General features: G+C 42.6%; 1 protein-coding gene across 6 annotated transcripts in view; it reads right to left on the reverse strand.

Annotated features, from left to right (window-relative positions):
* MSANTD2 (Myb/SANT DNA binding domain containing 2) overlaps positions 1-18,094 on the reverse strand; it is a 35,644-nt gene extending 17,550 nt beyond the window's left edge. For 5 of the 6 annotated variants that reach the window (XM_033206682.1, XM_033206674.1, XM_033206673.1 and 2 more), the window contains exon 1: positions 16,795-18,094. In XM_033206682.1, the coding sequence (XP_033062573.1) occupies positions 16,795-17,571 (777 nt within the window). In that variant the 5' untranslated portion in view covers positions 17,572-18,094. The remainder of the gene's footprint in view (positions 1-16,794) is intronic. The other variant, XM_033206676.1, reaches the window with a different exon arrangement.
* Between the last annotated feature and the right edge of the window lie 3,053 nt (positions 18,095-21,147).

Below are 21,147 nucleotides of genomic sequence, written 5' to 3' on the forward strand. Positions count from 1 at the left end.
GCAGTGAGCTAAGACTGTGCCACTGCACTCCAGCCTGAGTGACAGAGTGAGACTCTGTCTCAAAAATAAAAATAAAAATAAAAAATAAAAGAAAGTAAAAACAACATTTTAAAAAAATATAAAATTCAGAAAATTTTGATTGTCAATGAATATCAAGTTCTAAGTTTTCTAGGTTCCTTCATGCTAGCAGCTGAGGGTCATGCCCATTCAAATGACTAAGAAAAAAACCCTAAAGAAGGACAATACTAATTGTTAAAAACAAACATCTTCCATGACTCAAGGAACTCAATTCATGTGACCATAAAGCTTCTAACCCTATGCTACGTGTGCTTCTCGTGGACACTCATACGATGATCTCAGATGAGCAGTAACATTTGATGCAAGTCACACCTAGCATGCATGTTCATGTATAAGGGCTTCTTTAGGGTACAAGAATCCGTCAAGACACGGAATTCTCAAGTGCTTTTCTAGTTAGAACAATACAGGTCAAAAAAGTAGGGTATACTGAACTATTTCAGTATATAAGCAGCAATAGGTAGCTACAGTCACCAAAGAGAGCAGATAACACTATTTGTCTAGAACTTCCTCCTCACCTGAAAGGGAAAAAAAAAAAAAAAATCAGTTGTTGGCAAAGAACTGACTGGGATTAGAGGTTATTTTCATGTGACCTCCTACATCACCTCTGAAGCTGCTACGTCAGCACCTCTTTGAATCTTTTTCTCAGTTCACACCTTGGGGGACTACATCAAGAGGTATTCAGATACACTAACAATGATACTTGTCTTAGTATGTGATATCTAAAACACATTCAAGAAAATTATCTAAAATATTTCTGGCATAGCGGGGGAGAACCAGTCTTCGTTAAAGTACTCCCAAACAACCTCCACTACGAACTAATTATTCCATGGACAACCGTGTCTAAAAATGAAACCCCCCACGCCACCTCAAAAATCCGCACACAGCTTGACCATTACAACATCGTACTGCTTCCCAAATACGAAGCTGTTTCCATTAATGAGACCAATGTTTCAAAGGGACACTGTGCAGAGCAGGCTTCCCCGGAAGCAGTAGGCCGCTTTATTCCTTTCATCTGTTGACCATGTGATTCTCTCAGTTCTGTTGTTATTTTCTTACTAAAAACTACCATCTATAGTGCAAAGATAACCTACAATAGAGATGTTTCCATTAGTAAATTTTACACATTTGGGTTATGAGAAAAAGAATCCTGACAGGCAGATAAAATCATACAAAAACGAAGGTTATCTGAAATCTTCCCTCAAGACCTCTGGGTACAAACATTAAATCCAGATTCATTTACTTGTGAAAATGTAAACATTCAGAAAATATATCTTTTTTGCATTTACAGTGTAAACTACAGGTTATCAATGTACGAAAAGAATACATCTTCATATCCTGACACATATCCTTTCTAAGAAAAACCTGAAAATAAGCATGTTTTATTATAAGCAACTATCCTGGGTGACCTGAACTTATTTAGGAAGTTGTTAGAAATACATTCAGGCAATCATAACTACTTTTATAGCTCATTTGGTAGAATTTTTATATTCTATTCTTAGCTTTATGAAGATTGCTAAGAGAAACAGCCACATGAACAAATATCTCTGTACCTTCTAAAAAACCAAACATTTTCCTTACGTGGCTCAACGTGCCATGTAATGAAGGTAAATCATAGCTACCATTTCCTGAGTGCTAACTGTGTGCTGAGATTTGGGCGAAGCAATTTACATTATCATTCCTGCTTAACAATAATGTTAACAGAGTGTCCCAGGAAACAGAGTCTGAGGAGACTGTGCAGGTTTGCTGGGGAAGGCTCTTGGGAACCATGCATGTGAGAGACTGAGAAGCAGGGCTGGGCACAGAAAGAAGTTAAAGTAGACAGAGCTGCAACAGCAGCCTCTGCTAATCCTAAAATGAGGTATGGAACTCAGGTTATCCTTCAGAGTTACACCGAATTGAGGCAAGGAGGCTGGACCTTTGTATTTCAGCACTGACCAGTTATTGGATTCAGGCTGCCACCACAGAGTGGGGGCCTCATCTTGGGTGAGACAGTTCCCTTGGGTGGAGTGAAATTCTGAAGAAATCAACCAGAAGCCACCAGCAGCCAGCATTCCAGACAGCTAGGGGGGGACCAGCATCTCAGTCCTGGAAGAGGGATCTGGGTATCACATTACATATATATTAAGAGATATATGGTGCACCCCTATTTTACAGACAAGAAAATAAGACAGAGAAAGGTTAAGAGCTTATCTGAGGTCACTTTCAGTGTCCTTAATGCAAGTTCATCTTTGGTTTCAAAACTAAGACCTGGTATACGTCTCTTCAGAAAACACTGAAAATTATGGCAAGGCACTGTGTTTACTTTTGCCACAGTTGCCAGGAAGCTCATAGATCATTTTAATATTTAGCTTAAGCAAACATATTTACCTAGGTTACTGCTATTTGCCCTGCATCCTGATTTCTTTTCTTCTTTTCTTTCTTCTTTTTTTTAATATGGGGTCTGTGTTGCCCAGGCTGGAGTGCAGTGACTATTTGCAGGGGCAATCATTATGCACAACAGCCTCAAACTCCTGGGCTCAAGTGATCCTCCTGCCTCAGTCTCCCGAGTAGGTGGGACTATAGGCGTGCACCACCACACCAAGCTGGCATTCTCTGCTTTCTTATTTCTTCATTCTACTTTTAGCTTTCTCAATATGCTGATATGTTTTGTTTGGTATATCATATATGAAAAAGCAGTCCATCTCATCCCCACCATCTATCTCTACGAAGTACACAAACCATTTACACATTAGGTAAACAATGGCAGGCATAAGGTAGTGGACATTCCATAGCCTCCTTTGATAAGCCACATCCTTACCTGCTTTTACTGTCAAAAAGTAATTCTACATTGTGTTTCTGCTCGTATAATTCAAACTTACTTCTTTTTGGAGGAGTTGGTCATCCAATAAATGCCATCATTTATCTGAGATCTTGAACGAATGACTGAATGAATCTTCTACAATTAAGTCTTACTTACTAGGTTTCAATACTTATTTTAAATTCTTCCTTAGGACTTCCAAATGTCATTGTGTTTCTGATCTTAGGAAACCATAAATTATCTCCAAGAATTTAAAAAATTCTTTTCATTTCAATGACAAGAAATATCAGCATAATGCTGTCCATCTAGGTGTTACTATACGATTTTGGTATTGTATTTATGACTGTTGATAATCGCATTGTTGCCAAAAACATGACTTCGATTGTCAAAATTTAATAAACATGGGCTGATTCAGAAGGAGGTGACATAAGCAAGTGGTTAAGAAGAGCATGGTGGCTAGGCGCGGTGGCTCAAGCCTGTAATCCCAGCACTTTGGGAGGCTGAGACGGGCGGATCACGAGGTCAGGTGATCGAGACCATCCTGGCTAACACGGTGAAACCCCGTCTCTACTAAAAATACAAAAACTAGCCGGGCAAGGTGGCGGGCGCCTGTAGTCCCAGCTACTCGGGAGGCTGAGGCAGGAGAATGGCGTAAACCCGGGAGGCGGAGCTTGCAGTGAGCTGAGATCTGGCCACTGCACTCCAGTCCGGGCGACAGAGCGAGACTCCGCCTCAAAAAAAAAAAAAAGAAGAGCATGGATTACAGAGAAACACTGCTTAGTCTAGTGTCACCACCTGCAAGCTTTGTGACAAATTAATCTCTCTGTGCCTTAATTTCTTCACCTATATGGTGGGGCTGGTAACAGTACCTCCATCATAGATTTACTGTATTAAATGAGAAAACACAGCATTTAAGAGTGTCTGCTTAATTGCTTGCACTCAGTAAATATTTGCATTATTATTATAATTATTACAAAAATGATACAGTCACACCATATGGAGACCAAGGGGCCTTATGAATTGAGGTTAGTTCAAGTAAAGTAGTGCAGCAAAGTGTGGTATCACGAGGCGCAACATGGGCAGGAGTAACACACAGGAGTAACATACTCAAAAGAACCCTTACCCTAGCAATCAGTGTCAGAGCCATGTCAAGAAAAGCAAGCTTCAGCTAAACCACATCATCTAAAGCATCATTAAATGAATGCCAGCTTGGGTTTTTTTTGTTTTGTTTTGGAGACGGAGTCTTGCTGTCGCCCAGGCTGGATGGAGTGCAGTGGCGCAATCTTGGCTCACTGCAACCTCCCCTTTCTGGGTTCAAGCTATTGTTCTACCTCAGCCTCCCGAGTAGCTGGGACTATAGGCATGCACCACCAAGCCCGGCTAATTTTTGTATTTTTAGTAGATACGGGGTTTCACCATACTGACCAGGCTGGTCTCAAAGACTTTTTTGATTTTTCGTTTTATTCAAAGTATTTCACACAACTGTTTAACATGTGAACTCTATAGGTAAAAGGAGTTTATATCTAGGAGTACCTATGTAAATAAACATCTTTTTGCCCATACATTATTCGAGTTTCACAAACATCTGGCTATACTGCCATAGTTTCTTTGACTTTTTTCTCAGTTCTTCTTTTATAGATAAAAGCCAATTAGTGCTGGGGGCTGTGGCTCCCAGCACTTTCGGAGGCCAAGGTGGGCAGACTGCCTGAGCCCAGGAGTTAAGAGACCAGCCTGGGCAACATAGTAAAACCCCATCTCTACAAAAAAATACAACAATTAGCTGGGCTTGGTGCCGCTGTAGGCCCAGCTACCAGGAGGCCGAGGTGCAAGGATCACCTGAGCCTGGGGAGGTTGAGGCTGCAGTAAACCGTGATCGTGCCGCTGCACTCTAGCCTGGGCAACAGAGCAAGACCCTGTCTCAAAAAAAAAAAAAGCCAATTAATTAATCATTTTGAAAGATTTATAATATTGGCAAGAATATGGTGACTAACACACTGACATATAAACCAATGGGGAAAAAGGAATCCTAACTACCCATACAGAGTGAGGATTAGGCCTCACTCACTGGGCAACCTGTTTACAAGAAGCAGAAGGCAGGCAAAATTCAGCATGAATAGAAATATGAATAACCCACAAATGCTCTTGGAGTTAAACAAAATAAAAAGCATGTAGATCTTTCATTCCTTTTTTGGTGCATAGAAATTTACTGGAATTAAAATCAGACTTACCACTACTGTTTCTTGAAAAATAACAAAAGGTTTCATGGATATATGGTTACGCTGCAGTGAAGAAGTTAGAATTTTTTTCCTGATTTTTCCTCTTAATTGTATAGTGTGCTTATATTACTTATATAAGGAAAAAAGTAATTATTTGTACTGTTCTCAAATTGGCACAACTCTGATTGCTCAAGGCCCAACTATTAGCCATGTTTTCTAAACTGTACAACAGAGAAGGGCTCTCTCCTGGTTTTGCTTAAGACTGACTCTTCAGGGCTCCACATAGTGCCTGGCACAATAGCAGATGCTCATGAACTGATGGTTGAATGAGTAAGAATGTAGCACTTTGCTGCTTGGTGGTACAAACCTCAATGACAACTGGATGTACATAAGACAAAGGAATGATATAAAATCATGTAAATCATTCTTAATAAAACAATAGCAAATGAACTGCTTTCGTAAGCATAATGAGAAGTATACAGCTCAACTTCAATGATTCATCCAGGAATACCATATTTGAGGGTCTTTTTCCCTAACTGTGTTAATTGCTTAATTACATATTTTAAACATCACATTATTTTCTACCAAAATGTAAGCTCTTTGAAGGCAGGGGTTTTTGTGTCAGTTTTGTTCACCGAGGTATTCCCAGAGCCCAAATCAATGCCTAACATGTAAATGGGGTGCAATACATTTTTGTTGAATGAATGAATGGAAAATTCCTTAAGATGGTGTACAGGTAGTGGAGATACCAAGTATTAGGTTGAAGCGCTTTTTGACCTATCCTATTCTTTCTAAATTATAAACCAGCTATTTCCCTTTAGAGAAAAGTATTTGTAAATTAAAAAAATAATAAAAGCAGTTTTGGGTACATATGAACTTTTATTCTGGTTTTATTAATATCAATTACAAACATAATTGGTTTATTTGAATCAAGTAATCTGAAGATAGTAGAGAGACAGTACTGTAAACTTCAAAGGCTATTACAACAAAGTAGTCTTACATAGGCTGAGAAAATGCAACTAGAAAGCATATCTAAGTAAACAACTTCTACTATTGTTATTTATATTGAATGAAGTAATATTTGACAGCCCAAAATATATAATTTATGAATACAGCCAAGAACACACACATAAAATGATGGCTGTTATTTCTAAAATACCTGAGAATAAACACAGGTTTGTATTTTACTCGAGTAATAACACATCCTACTAAGTGAAAAGGTAACACTCACTTGATTAGTGCCAAGGAAAAAAAAAAAAGAAGTATTTCCATTGGCTTTCAAGGACTTTTCCCAACTAAAAATAGTTGAGAATTATACAGATTTAAACGCATGTCTTTTTCCACAGCAGACATCTTTCAATTATTTAGAACAATCGGAGGGGAGGGGAACTCTGCATTGATTATGAACTCCAGATAATTTGTAACATATGCATAGAAGGCACAGATCCACTAAGCATTCATTTTCAACACTGAATGAAGCGTCCGCAATGGTAAATATTAATAGCACACAGAACACAGTGGAGGAACCCCACATCAGAAACAGAATTAAATAATATCTAGTCATAACTGCAATCCTAACAGTTAATTGTTTAAAAAAGTTCTTTAGAGTACTGGTCTGTTGTTTTTGAAACTCAAAAGGTTTTCCTCCTATTTTATTTCATTTGTTTTAACATTACACAGATATAATTTTCCACAGAAAAAAACTGCTGGTTCTACATTAACGTAACACTAGGAGCACAAATCCAGGTATCTATCTACGTAACACTTAACATTTGAAATATTGGATCTGAATTTTAGTTCTTACTCTCCGGTAATTCTGTGAAAAAGTTGGGGGGAAAGCAGGATAATCACTTCTGAAGACTGGGAAGCAGAACTGAAGAGTCTGTAGAGACTATATGCTAGAGGCCATATGGACAGGACTGTCTTCATCTGGTATTGTAGTTGGTTTTCCTTGGGTTCTTATAAATCAAGCCTAAAAACTTCAGCTATGAAATATTGTTATGGTCTTTGATGACCGCAGCCAAGAATCCTCTGTGTAAGTTGGTAGAGAAGTAGACACTGAGTTGTCTCACAGGTTAGGATCTAACAAATTCTGGAAATTAAAATTCCCAGATTCTTCGAATAGGTCCTTGGTTTTGATGTATATAAAATTTATTCTTGTGTCTCCATCTTCATTACCACTGCTTTATTTCACTTTCCATCTAGCTTGCTGCAAGAAGCCTCTAAATGACCTTTGTGCTTCCAGTCTTACCCTTTTGATTCTCCACATTACAGTCAGTGACAGTTTTAAAATTTAAGACTAACCATGTCATTGCCTGGCTTAAAATCCTTTGATGATTAGAATAAAGTCCAAACACTTTAGCACATCACCTGACCTCTTGTTTAAGTCTCCAGTCTCATTTCTTACTACTTCCCACTCCCCGCGTCACCCTTTATCTCAAACCCTAGGCTCAAACTACATCTATCTAAAACTACATAATGTAATTTCACCAGAATATCTAGGACAGGAACTGTTGCAAATTAATGTTTCTGGAGTTTCAATATCTTAAGTCTAAAAGAACACAACGAATGAAAAAATAACTATTGATCTCACTGTATTATCTTCTAGTCCTCTTTTAACTGTAGCTTATGGCCCATTAGTGGGTTGCACAATTAATTTTTAGCAAGTTGTGACCACCTCGGTCAAAAGAATGGCAGCTCCCATCCTTCCAGACTTTCTTTGCACCAGCATTTGGTAAGGGCGTCTCTGGAGACAGCCAAGACTGTGGCTGGGGAAGGGGAAAGATGGGAGGTACCACAGGGACTGGGGTGAAAAGGGGAGCCAATGCTGACAAGCACTGGGGAGGAGGAGGAGGATGTGGGGAGGATGGGGGCAGAGAAAGATGCCCTGCCAGGGCAGGCATTGTGTTAGGTGCATTCACATGTGTATACTGTTATGAAAGAGGCTCTACAGCTGGAGTGTCTGCCTTCAACTAGAACAGAACATATCAGAGTATATTACATGTAGTTAAGTATAGCGCCATTATGTAGATTAAGTTAATATTTACAAAGCACTTAGAATAGTGCATGGCACATAGAAAATACTATGTAAGTGTTGGTTATAATCACTGTTTTGTGAAATTTGTTTCAGTTATACATATATGTTATGCGACTACTAAGTCCCAGGATAAAATATATTTCTTCTTCCTGCGAATTGTGGTCAAAAAAAGATGCACTGCAGTTGGTTTTACTTTCTAGCATACACATTAAGAAATGAGATATATAATGGATATTTACCCAACTGCAATTCAACGCCATGAAAAAGTTATTACTCATCACAACATATAAATGACCTGGAATTGGTATGTTCACTACAATGTCATCCCAAAACTATTGGCTCCACCATTCTATGTGGTTATGACACCATCAAGGCATCATTTATGACTCCTACATCACTCTTTCACCACGTGCCATGCAATACTGGCAAATTATTCTCCAATTGAAAAGCATGACTTTTTAAACAGCTGAACACTTAAAGATTTTTGAAAGTATATGACTGTTTGGATACTTCCAGTTTTACATTCTTTGGTAAGTATATCTCACTATATTTGCAGTTTGCACTATTCTAGGTTATGCTGCTTCTGAGCTTTTACAACAACTATTCATCTACCTTTGAGTCCACTTTCATCTTCAGGATCCACCTTTTGAAAGCCTAGGATGTGTGTGCTCCTATAGCACCATGAGCATAACATTAACATGACAACACAAGACCTTGCTCACAATATTGTAATTTATTCTTTAGTAATCTGACTCCTTTATTAGAAGACGGACATCTTGAAGGTGATGGTATACTACCGTAATTCTTGGACCTACTGCACTAGGCACTCAAATATCTGTTGATGAATAATGAAAAAAATAAAGAACTTATTTCAGACCTTAGCATTTAAAGAAACCTTGTGATGAATCCGTCAGTTGAATCTGATGACAGGGAATGAGCAAAATATCTAAATCCCGCCCCCCCCTCCACCTGCCAGATACCTGAACTTTAGCCAAGAGTTAAGCCCCACACTTTCTCCTGTAACCTTTCCCTGTTTTCCTCTGGCTTTCTAATGGCAAGGGAATTCAGGAGCCCAGCACCGCTACATCAGCCAAGAAAGATATCAAAAGGATACTGAGTTCTAAAGCAGCAGTATTTAACTGGGGTAGCCTCCTTTAATAACTGACGGAGGCAATTTGAAACCTTAGGGATTCCTGTCATTCCCCCTCTTATTTATATTGTTTAAGTTATCAATCCTGGCCCCTGAATTTAGAATAACCAAAACAGGCCGGGCGCGGTGGCTCAAGCTTGTAATCCCAGCACTTTGGGAGGCCGAGACGGGCGGATCACAAGGTCAGGAGATCGAGACCATCCTGGCTAATACGGTGAAACCCCGTCTCTACTAAAGAATACAAAAAACTAGCCGGGCGACGAGGCGGGCGCCTGTAGTCCCAGCTACTTGGGAGGCTGAGGCAGGAGAATGGCGTGAACCCGGGAGGCGGAGCTTGCAGTGAGCTGAGATCTGGCCACTGCACTCCAGCCTGGGTGACAGAGCGAGACTCCGTCTCAAAAAAAAAAAAAAAAAAAAAAAAAAAAATAACCAAAACAATATAGGCTAGTGATATTGTTTCTTTTAAATGTAACTTGAATATTTCCTTAACACCAAAATTTTCAAGAGACAGTTGATAAAACTCACAAATAATGATTTAATGTGTATTTTTCAGATTCAGTTTGCTATTCAGTACATTTTATCGCCAATTCTCATCACAGTCATCTCACACCAGACATAACATTTTCTATGTCCTGCTAACTTCCTATAGATTTCCAAACACATGATGAAAAATTTTCATGTCAGCTTAAAAATCTTCCAGAGGATACATGGATTTCAAAGTCTTTTGGGAGTACACAAGCAAAAAGTTTGAATACTCATTATTCAAAAGCTGTTCTGGCCAACAAAACAGTCAAAATAGGTGGCTATTTAAATGTAAATTAGATAAAATTAAAATTCAATGTTGCAGTCACACGCTAGCCACATTTCAAGTCCTCAATAGCCACCTGTGGCTAGTAATGCCGTACTGGACAGTGCAAATTCAGAACACTTCCACTGTCACAGTCAATTCTACTGGACAGGGCTCAGCTAGGGAACCTAAAATATGTACCGTTTGCCCCAGTGAGTTGAAGTTACAAGACTTTTACTCCTGGCACCTCCTGGAATGGTGGGCCATTTTTCTTGACTTTTATCAAGGTTCCTTCTACACAGGGGTAAAGTGACAGAAAGGTCAAGAAGGAACCTTGAGCTCCCCCTAGAGGTTTGAGTAGGTGGCCACGAGAATCCTTTTACAAAGATGAATTTAATACTGTGAATAACAACTTTTTACCTGACACTGTTCAATATGGTAGCCACTAGTCACATATGCCTATTTATAATTTAAAATTGAATTAATTAAATATAATTTAATATTATGTTTCTCAGGCACAATGCCTCACATTTTAAGGGCTGAACAGCCACATGTGACCAGTGGCTATCATACTGAACTGAGGTAGACAGAGAATATTTCCATCATCACAAAATTTTATGGAACAGTACTATTCGTACTACATGCTTTCTAAATTATTTTTTCCTTTAACGTGTCCTCTTAATGAAGTAACCAGAATATTTAATTCCACCCTTCACTATATTTCCAAAAATGCCAGAAAAGAAACCCAGAATCCTACTCATGCACAGTTTTAACATGTGCTTGTTAGCTCCTTTCCTTCTAAAACTGAACATTTAAGTATAAGCATATGATTGGTAGTCAGAGATGGTCTGTTCTTTGAGGATACACATCAAACCTCTGTCAAATTCATAAGCAGATAAGCAAACAGGAAGGCACAAGAGTTCAGATAACACTGGGATGGTAACAACAGAGACTAAATATATCAAAATAACAGAAAATAAATCTAAATCTTCCTTATGAACTATTTGAGTAGCTTATCATATTTCTTAGAAATCTTTCGATGAGAAGGCAGAAGAAATGTCTTGTATGCAAACACCAAAAAGAAGTCCTCAGAGATGGGCAGAGTCTATTAAAATGCTTATCAGGGACAATGGTAGTTTTTTGCTCCAAGTTAGTTATCTTTGCCCTGTTGGTTCGTACAAATAAATAATTGCAAGGCTTCAGAGCTAAAATGAAAGACCAAATATACTATATGGTGATTTTCCTGTTAAAGTACAAAATTTGTTCCAAAGATGATGACAATTACTGATGAATAAATCTAAGCAATGTCCCTAGAAAATTAATCATTTTGTTTTCTGAGCAGAAGGCTCTTTTATCTTTTATTTATTATTTATGTATTTTGAGACAGGGTCTCACTCTGTCACCCAGGCTGAAGTTCAGTGGCGCAATCTCGGCTCTGCAACCTCCACCTCCCAAGCTCAAGCGATCCTCCCACTTCAGCCTTCTCAGGAGTTATAACTACAAGTGTGTGCCACCACGCCCGGCTAATTTTTTGTATTTTTGGTAGAGATGGGTTTCACCATGTTGTCCACGCTGGTCTCCAACTCCTGAGCTCACATGATCTGCCCACCTCAGCTTCCCAAAGTACTGGGATTACAGGCATGAACCACCATGCCCGGCCTCTTCTGCCATTTTAAAATTTGTCTGATGAGCGACCAGCACTGATTCAGGAAAGGCAAATCTTTTAGGACACATACAATCACCCTGCATTTCATCTTGAGGCACAGCTAGAAGTACACATCTGTTTCAAAGACACAAAGCCAACATTCAAGAGGCAAATTTTTGGAGAACACCCAAAAATATGGGACTCGAGAATGAGTTTTGCAGTGCATCAGATTAACTGACTAAAGTGTGAATGTAGCATCTGGCTCAGAGTGAATGCTTTCACGAATTCCAGGTCTAGATAGGTCTTTCAACTACTACAGTATGGCCAGCGATGAGATTGCCCCCTCCTTTTAAGTCATGACGCTTACCGTCTGCTTTAGGCAAATAACACTAAATCAAGTACCGCCTTGCATTCCATCCCTTGTGTTGTCTTGTCCAGCTTTTTAACTCATTGATGTATGTATACAAGCTTCAACTGGATTTTATGCTCATGCTCTTGGGCTACAGGAATTGTACATTATACTTCTTTTCTTTATTTATTTTTATTTTTAAAGCTACAGTTCTTATATTCATCCTAACACCTAGCAGACAGTCCTCCACATAGTAAGTACTTAAGTATTTGGTGACTGGAGATATGAAGAAAAGGCCTATAGTAAAAGAGAAAAATCATGCAATCACTAGACAAAAAACTACCTAGATTTGTGTATCTGACTCCAAAATTGGGCTGGAATTGTTAGCAGACAAATTTTCTTCTGCAAACAAACAAAAATGCAACAAAACTTCAAGATAAACAATCTATGTAGTAAGGCAGTGTCAAATACATCCATTTTACCCAAACGACACAGCAAATACCAATAAGATGACAGACATCAAAATCAAACTTTGCAGCAATAAACAAATGTTTATATCTGACTGTAAATTAAAATCTTGTGTGCTTAGAAATATGTTCATTTAGACAGTATTAAAAAGTAGGATGTTAGTGTCAAAATCCAAGAGTTAAATTACTAATTCAATTTCACTATTTATAATTTTAGTACTTTTACTGTATAGATAAGAGGACCAAGGCACAGTTCAGAGAAGGTAAGTGACATGCTTTAAGGTGATTCAGGAAGGTGGTCAGAAAAGGGTACAATAAGACTCAGCTTCCTGATCCTTTATATAGTGTGAGGAAGGCTGCTAATCAGAAATTATCTGACTAAAGGAAGGTTTGCATGGAAAAATTAAAGTTGCTATATATCTCTTCCTTTTAAAGTTAGAAGAAATTATTTACTGGGTTTCATAGTTGAATTCTTTTTTTTTAAGAGACCACGTCTCACTATGTTGCCCAAGCTGGAGAACAGTGGTTATTTACAGGTACTGTGATCACGGCACACTGCAGCCTCAAATTCATGAGCTCAAGCCATCCTCCCACCTCACCCTCTAAAGTAGCTGGGACAACAGGGAAGCGCTACTGTACCCGGCTCATAACTGAATTTTTGACAGGAATTTCAAATATATTAGACCAGAAATGTAATTGATTCACACATATTCCTTCTCTGAGAGCCTCTGACACTGAGTTCACCCATACTTTACTCTGCATAAGAAGTTCCTCCTTTTCCTTTTCCACATCTTACTACTTTGTTTCTATTTTGTAAAATATAAAGCAAAAAGTATTACTAAGTTTCTTTTTGTAGTTCTCATCAACACAACAAAGTGAAAGATTTTTGAACTACTTGTTTTAAATCTGCATTTCTGAAACTGGGATCTAATGACTTGTTTTCAGAGGTTTGAGATTCTCTGAGATTTTAAGGTAGTAGTTTTATTTTCACAAGCATAATCTTGAGTTACTTGAACATCCACTTCATAATTGTGTAGGAATATGATTTCAGTGACCACATTTGCTTCTGTGCTGAAAATTACATTCATACTAAATCTCCTCAAATGCAGTATTCTTCAGACTGGGTTCCAGAGTCTGTTTTTGCGTTAAACAGCAGTATTATTGAATTATACTGCTGCAGATTTTTATATTTTCCAAAATTCTCTTTCTAGATTTCATTTGGTGAATTAATTAAATAAGGCTGGGTGTGGTGGCTATCGCCTATAATCCCAGCACTTTGGGAGGCCAAGGTAGGAGGATCACTTGATCCTAGGAGTTTGAAATCAGTCTAGGCAACACAGTGAGATCCTGTTTCTAAAAAAATTAAAATACACAATTCAAAACTTAGCTGGGTGTTGTAGTAAATGCCTATAGTCCTAGCTACTCAGGAAGCTGAGGCGGGAGGATCACTTAGGTCCAGGAGCTCAAGGCTGCAGTGAGCTATGATCACGCTACTGCACTCCAGCTTAGGCAACAGAGCAAAGCCCTGTCTCCATTAAAAATAAACTTAAAACAAATTTTAAAAATGTAGTGTCTACTATATGCTAGTACAGCAGTGAATAAGAGAGACCAGAACCTGTCCTTAGCTTATCAATCTGGCAGGAAAACTCAACTAATGAAAACTTACTAATGAAAAAGTCTGGGTTGATTGAAATCACATAAAGAGTAGAGCACTTTAAAACACAAAACAGTTATCTGCCCTCCTTGTTAACAGCTACAATGGATCAGAGAACCCATACTCATCAGCACATTCTCAAAATATCCTAAGAGCTTGAGGTCAACTTGGTTTTACCTGTTTGGACACAGGTAAGTCGATCCTCTTTTAAAAATTATTCAAAATTATTCAAGTAAGATAAATCTCCTTTTCTTGCTTTAAGTTATCCTTCTCATAACTGGACAATGAAACAACCCAATTAGATACTCCCTGGTTGAGAAACAATTTTATGGAGAGATTTCTATTCAGTGACGTTTTGACAATACACTTTTTCTGTGTGATTGGGAAGTTTCTACGGACAGAAATTAATCGAGCTAAAACAGTTTAAAATGCCTAAAGTGCACTTCTTTTTTTTTTTTTTTTTTTTTTGAGACGGAGTCTCGCTCTGTCGCCCAGGCTGGAGTGCAGTGGCTGGATCTCAGCTCACTGCAAACTCCGCCTCCCGGGTTTCCTGCCTCAGCCTCCCGAGTAGTTGGGACTACAGGCACCCGCCACCTCGCCCGGCTAGTTTTTTTGTATTTTTTTTAGTAGAGACGGGGTTTCACCGTGTTAGCCAGGATGGTCTGGATCTCCTGACCTCGTGATCCGCCCGTCTCGGCCTCCCAAAGTGCTGGGATTACAGGCTTGAGCCACCGCACCCGGCCTAAAGTGCACTTCTAACTCAAGAAAAGGTCATGGATAGACGCTAACCAAGACAGTACAAAAACTCTCCCAAAAATTAAACCTTGGCTGGGCACAGTGGCTCACGCCTGTAATCCTAGTGCTTTGGGAGACTGAGGCAGGACAGCTTGAGACCAGGGAGCTAAAACCAGCCTGAGCAACGTAGAAGACCCTGTCTCTAAAAAAAAAAAAAAAATTTTAAGGAGCCAGGTGTGGTGGGGCATGCCTGTAGTCCTTGCTACTGGGGAGGATTGTTCCAGCCCAGGAGTTCTTCAGGTTGGGCAAGAAAGAGAGAGTCTGAGCCCAGGAGGACTTCAGCTTGGGCAAGAGAGGGAGACCCTGTCTCTAAATATACATAAATAAAAGTTAAAATTTAACCTTAATGACTCTGAACAAATGAGATTCAGAGAAGAGCAGCCTTGTCCCGTTAGCTACTATTTTAATGCCCTTGTCAAAAAAAAAAGGGAGAGCTTAAGAAGTCCCAAAGATACATGTTATCAAATACACTAATTTAAATTAGTAATGGAGTAATTAATGGGTGGCAAATTGCTTGAACAATAGAAGGTTTTAAATATCTTAGTTTCTGGACCAAGTTTTCTAAGCAACAACATCCCCAAAGAAATACTACTGGAGCCAAGACCTGGAGAACTTTGGTGCAATTTCCCTCCTTTAGCTTACTCTAACTCATGATTGCGACTATTAGACTTTACTCTTGTTCTTTAGTGTGATCATTCTTATTTATGATTGTTCTTGGTGGCTTTTGTCCCCCCTCAAGAAGTTCCCAGAAAAAGTGCCAGCTGTATCAGAAAAGAAGTGCACAGATAATAGGACTAAGTAGTATAAGCAGTTCAGTTAAACCTGGGAGAATCCTACCACAATCTTTTTAGCAGCCACTACAATGAGGAAATGAGCTTAACTAAAATACAACTCCTTATCTGCCAATAATACAAATATGAACGCCTGAAGTCAGTAGTAGTAGCAAAATCTTAACCTGGCTAAGATTTCTAGCCCAAATTAAGCCTCTGCATTTAAACATGCAGGTACACAAGGATGGCCAGATGCACACTGAGAGTTCTACTTGTCACCACATCCGGCACAGTAACTGAAGCAGGGAAAAACTGGCTTTCCTGAAGGAGTTACCTACGAAACCGCAGGGCCTCAAGCCAATCTTAACTCTGGAGGCATCGACAATCCAAATTCCAGACCAACTCTTGGCCAAGCTAACTTTGATGGTGTCAACTAACTCCACGGTAACAATACACAATCCGGCTACAATCAAGCCTTTCCAATTCTCCGAAGCATCTCTAGTCTTACTCGTCCTTCGTAGCTCAACATAGAAGCAAAGCGACTGACACAAAGGCCAGTCGTCCCAAGGCGCTTTTTCTATGGCTCCGCTACGGCCACTTATTAAATATTCCTAAACTGGGGACTCAATGCCCCCTCTTCTGCCCTTCCTCAATCCCACCCCGGCCGGTAAGCCTCTGACTGGGAGCCCCTCCGCCTGAAACAAAGCGAGGAGCCCCGGCGGTGGGGCAAGAGGCGCCCGCGGCACGGGGACTGCCGCACCGCGCACAATGAGAAACTACCAACTTCAGAGCGCAGGAACATCCTCAATTGGCAAGAAAGAGGGGCGGCGGCAGGCACGCCCAACTTCAAACTCAGGAAACCTACGGGCTGGCGGCCATCTGGGAAAAAGCCCCCTTCCCAGGGAGAGAAGAAAAAGGCGGAGGAGATGCGGATCGCCCACCGGGCCCCGGAGGGGAGCCCTGCCCTCAGACCGGCCCCTGCCCCGAGGCCCGCTTCCCCGCCTTCTCTCTGTCTCTGGTTCGCTGCCCCAGGCCGGGCGGCCGGTTACCTTGATGCGCTCCCGGCACTGGGACGGGGTCCGCTCGTAGCCCAGCTCGGCCAGGGCCCGGGACACGCGCTCGTACATGGCTGGCCCGGGGGCCTTGCTGCCGAACACCGTGCCGGCTCCCTCCAGCTGCTGGTACCGCGCCTCCACCAGCCGCTCGTTGCCCCACACTGCGATGAGCGCGTTCGTCTCGGCCGGCGTCCACGACATGCCCCGGCAAGCGGCGGCGGCGGCTGCCGCAGCCCCGCCACCGCCGCCACCAGGGGAGAAGGAGACCGAGGACGAGGCGGCGCTGCGGCCCCCCAGCCCCAGCCCGAGACCCCCGGACGCCGCTGCCCCCGAGCCCGCCGCACTGCCCGGCCCGAGCGGGGAGGCACCCCGAGGCGTGGAAGGGTCGGACAGCGATGGATTTCCGTCGCTCAGGCCACCAGGAGAAGCCGGGGAGAGCACCTCCATCTTCGGGATTTTTAGCGGCGAGTTGGCGGGCAGCTCCGAGCCACAGGGCGCAGCCATCTTCCAAGCGGCCGCCGCTGCACCGCCCGGAAGTGACGTGCCCGCGCATCCGGCCACCGCGGTCTCCGGGGCTGCCCTCGGGCCTGGCTCGCCCGCGGGCGGATGGCTCTGGGTCCCTACTGCCCAGGAAGTGGCTGCCGGAGGGAGGTCGTCTACCCCTCTGGGCCTTTCTCCGCGAGCCCTCCCACGCCGCCCGCTCCTCTCCCGGGGCGTAGGGCGGGGACGAGGCGCGCCGAAGCCCCGAGCTGAAGAGAAGGGTGGGGGCATGAGGGCGCTGGAGTGAGGAACAGATTGGAACCTTCCCACTTCCTCTCCAATCTCAGCCCCCGGGAGGAGGGGTGAGGCCCGCGAGGGGGCCCGGAGTTAAGGAGGAATTGACCATTTCTCTTTCCTGTCTCCCCCGCCTCTGCCGGTCTTCCCTCTAAGCCGGCCTCTAGGTGCAGAGGCTGACGTCCAGGATGGGGACCAGGGAAACCTCTGGAGGGTATATCCGGGAAGGCACCAAGGCTGAAGGGACAGCGGTTCTGGGGAGGGCTTCAAAAAGCAGATATGGACCAGGGTAGAGTTCGTACGCTGTAGCTTTTCAAGAACCCCAATCTCATTAATTAAAGAACAGAAACTGTTTAATTCCAGTTATAAACTACTGTTTTCCAGTTAGTTTGGGCAGATGTGACCGTTTGTAGAATAGTTAGATCACGTAGTCTTTATTGTGTTGGTACAGTTGTCTATAGCTTGAACATGTAAAAACTCCTGAGCCCAGCAGAAAAGTTACTTTCCAATACCATTCTCCATCCTCCTTCGTTTGGAAGTTGCATCGTTTTCCCGGTTTTTCATACTCAAGGAACACTGTCAATTATGACAGCTCAGTGACCTCTGGGAATGAATTAGTGTATTAGTCAGTCCTGAACGTTCCTTAAAGTGCTGGAACGTAACAGTAGCATGCCACATCCAGTACACGGCTGTACCGTATTTCCATATTTTTCAAAGCTGAAAATCTTAATTATATATCCTGGATCATTAACTTAAAACCCTCAGCGGATTTTTCTTTCAAAGCAGACATAACTGAGGATGCTGACCAATGAGTGCGAATAAACTCATATATATGCAATATTTTTAAAAATAACAAATGTATGTTAGGTTTTTTTAAAGCTGAGGTCAGCTACGTTTTGGGGGGTTATGTGCTTTTTTAAATTATTGTTTTATTTCAGTCGATTTTTGAGGATAACAAGTGGCATTTGGTTACATGAATAAGGTTTTTAGTGGTGATTTGTGAGATTTTGGTGCACCCGAGCAATGTACACTGTACCCAATGTGTAGTCTTTTGTCCCTCACTACCCCCCTTACCCCCGAGCCCCCGAGTCCCCAAAGTCCAATGTATCATTGAGACCAGCTAAATTTTTTAACTCTGAGACTCACTGGAGAGAATGACTACCACTGGGTGTTGCTAAAAAGCCAAAGGGTTAAGCAATAGGGATAAAGTAGAGGAGGAGGTAATTGTCTTCGTATGTCATATGAAAATGCAACCATAGTTTATAAGCTAACAGAAGAAGCCTAAGGAAGTTCCTGAATTTATGATATCCTCTTCCGTTTTTTCCAAAGAAATATGCAATCTAGCACCTCAGTTAATATGGACTCTAAAGTCAGATTGCCTGGCTTCAAATTCCAGTTTTGTGACCTTAGCAAAGTTACTTAACCAAGCTCTCAGTACCTTGTTTTCTTCATCTATAAAATGAGGATTACGTCACAGCATTGTAGAGAGAACTGAGTTAATACAGGTAAAGTCCCTAGAATGGTGCCTGGTTCACAGTAAACATTGTGTGAGGACTGTAATAGAATCTGAAACATCTATCAAAACAAAATTAACTCTCATTCAGCCCAGTGATAAAATTTTTAATGTCATAAGGTATTTGCTGTGTATGAAAGGGAGAGTTGTGCCTAAATCATATACTAAATCAGAGATTCCAAAGAGTTGTATGTGAGACAGGGTCTCACTCTGTCACCCACGCTAGAGTGCAGTGGTGTGATCTCAGCTCACTGCAACTTCTGCTCCTAGGCTCAAGCGATCCTCCCACCTCAGCCTTCCAAGTGGCTGGGACCACAGGTATGTGCCACCACTCCTGGCTGATTTATGTATTTTTTGTAGAGGCAGGCTTTCACCATGTTGTCCGGGCTGGTCTCAAACTCCTGGACTCAAGTGATCCCCCACCTCAGCCTCCCAAAGTGCTGGGATTACAGACATGAGCCACTGCACCCAGCCCTCCAAAGAGTTTTTAAATTACCACTTTAACCTTATCTCGTTGTCCCACAAGTCTGGAAAAAACAAACAAACAAACAAACAAAAAACCCTCCTCCTATTATCATGGGATCCTTGGGATGTCGCTTTGCCAGCCAGAAATCTCTGTGGCTGGTGGTGCCTTTGCCCAAGTTTTGCTTGGGCCCACTGGGCTCCTTCTGCCCACTCAGCCTGGCAGGCTGCACTTAGCTCATGCTATCAGCCCGGATCCCATGCCTGCCAAGGGTAAGCCAGGCACAGACAGCAAGGGGTGCATGAGTGAGCGAGTGTGGGGTGTGGCCACTGCACATAGCCAGGCACATCAGCTAGGGCAGGTTGGGCAGCTCCAGGAGCCAGCATGGGCACTGGCTCCCTGTGAGGCTGCAGCTGGACCAGGCATACCGCAAGCAGCTTCCACTGCTGGTACCAGGGAATGTGGTGGTTCCCAGAAGCTTGGAGACACCAGGAACTGCAGAGTCCCAAAGAGGGTGTCACAGCCCTGGCTTGGGGAGTTCCTAGGTCTGGGCTACCCAAAGAGCCACAGCTCTTCTCTCCTCTCTTCTCTGCTTGTCATCCACAGCATGGCAAATGAGATGTGTATTTCAGCCCTATTTATGTTACAGCTCTTTCACTTCCACCATTCAGCAGTTCCCAAATTCTTGTCCCTCATCCAGGAAGAATGAGGTATGCAGACAATTGGAGGGTGAGCAAGGCAAAGAGGTGCTTTATTGAGTGACAGTACAGCTCTCAGAAGACCCAAAGTGGATGACTCCTTTCTGCAGGCAGATTGTCCCAATGAGTGCAGCTCTCAGTAGAGAGGAGAACTGGAGTGGGTAGCTCCTATCTGCAAGCAGGTCATCCTGTTGTCTGCCTGAGTCTGGCTGAGTCCTTGGTTTATATGGGCTTCAGAGGGGAGAAAGTGCATGCTGATTGATCCATTGGTAGCCATAGGTGGGCCCAGAAAAAGCGTGATAACTTCTCACTCTGGTCCACAGAACTGGCAGCCCAGCCCCCAGGCTTCAGGTCATCCCTGGTTTGAAGGTGGGGGCTTCATCAAGACCTACCCCTTTCTACCCAGGAGACTACCTCCTGCCACTGTCAACCTGCTGTCTGCAGCACCCATGGCACCCAGGCTGTTTGTGTTGAGGGGTGTCTGTAGGCCCACACTGAGCTGCCCTCAGCCTCCCTCCCATGCTTGTTGGTGTCCAAAGTCCAAAGGGGGCTGAGGCAGTAGGGGGCTGGCATGTCAGCACTGCCCTGAGCGCAAGCACGCCTGGCCAGGTCGCAACAGCATCTGGGCTCGGCCTCAACTTTGCTCCAAAATCAGAGTGGGCGTGGGGAGTGGGGAGAGGCTAGGCAGTGGCATCAGGCACTTCTGAGCCTGCAGGGGCAGGAGCTTCCTAGGTCTTTGAGAGTACAGGGATGCCCAGGTCTGCAGCTGTGGCTGGGTGGCTCCTGCCCTGCCATCTTGGAAGCAGGCAGGGCTCCCGCCTGTTCCCTGCTCCAGCTGGTTCTCTGGAGCACACAGCCTGGCCGCAGCTGGCGTCTTTGCAGCAGCCACTCCAGACAGG

This window comes from Trachypithecus francoisi, unplaced genomic scaffold, assembly GCF_009764315.1.
Source record: "Trachypithecus francoisi isolate TF-2019V2 unplaced genomic scaffold, Tfra_2.0 Lachesis_group8, whole genome shotgun sequence".
Lineage (NCBI taxonomy): Eukaryota > Metazoa > Chordata > Mammalia > Primates > Cercopithecidae > Trachypithecus > Trachypithecus francoisi.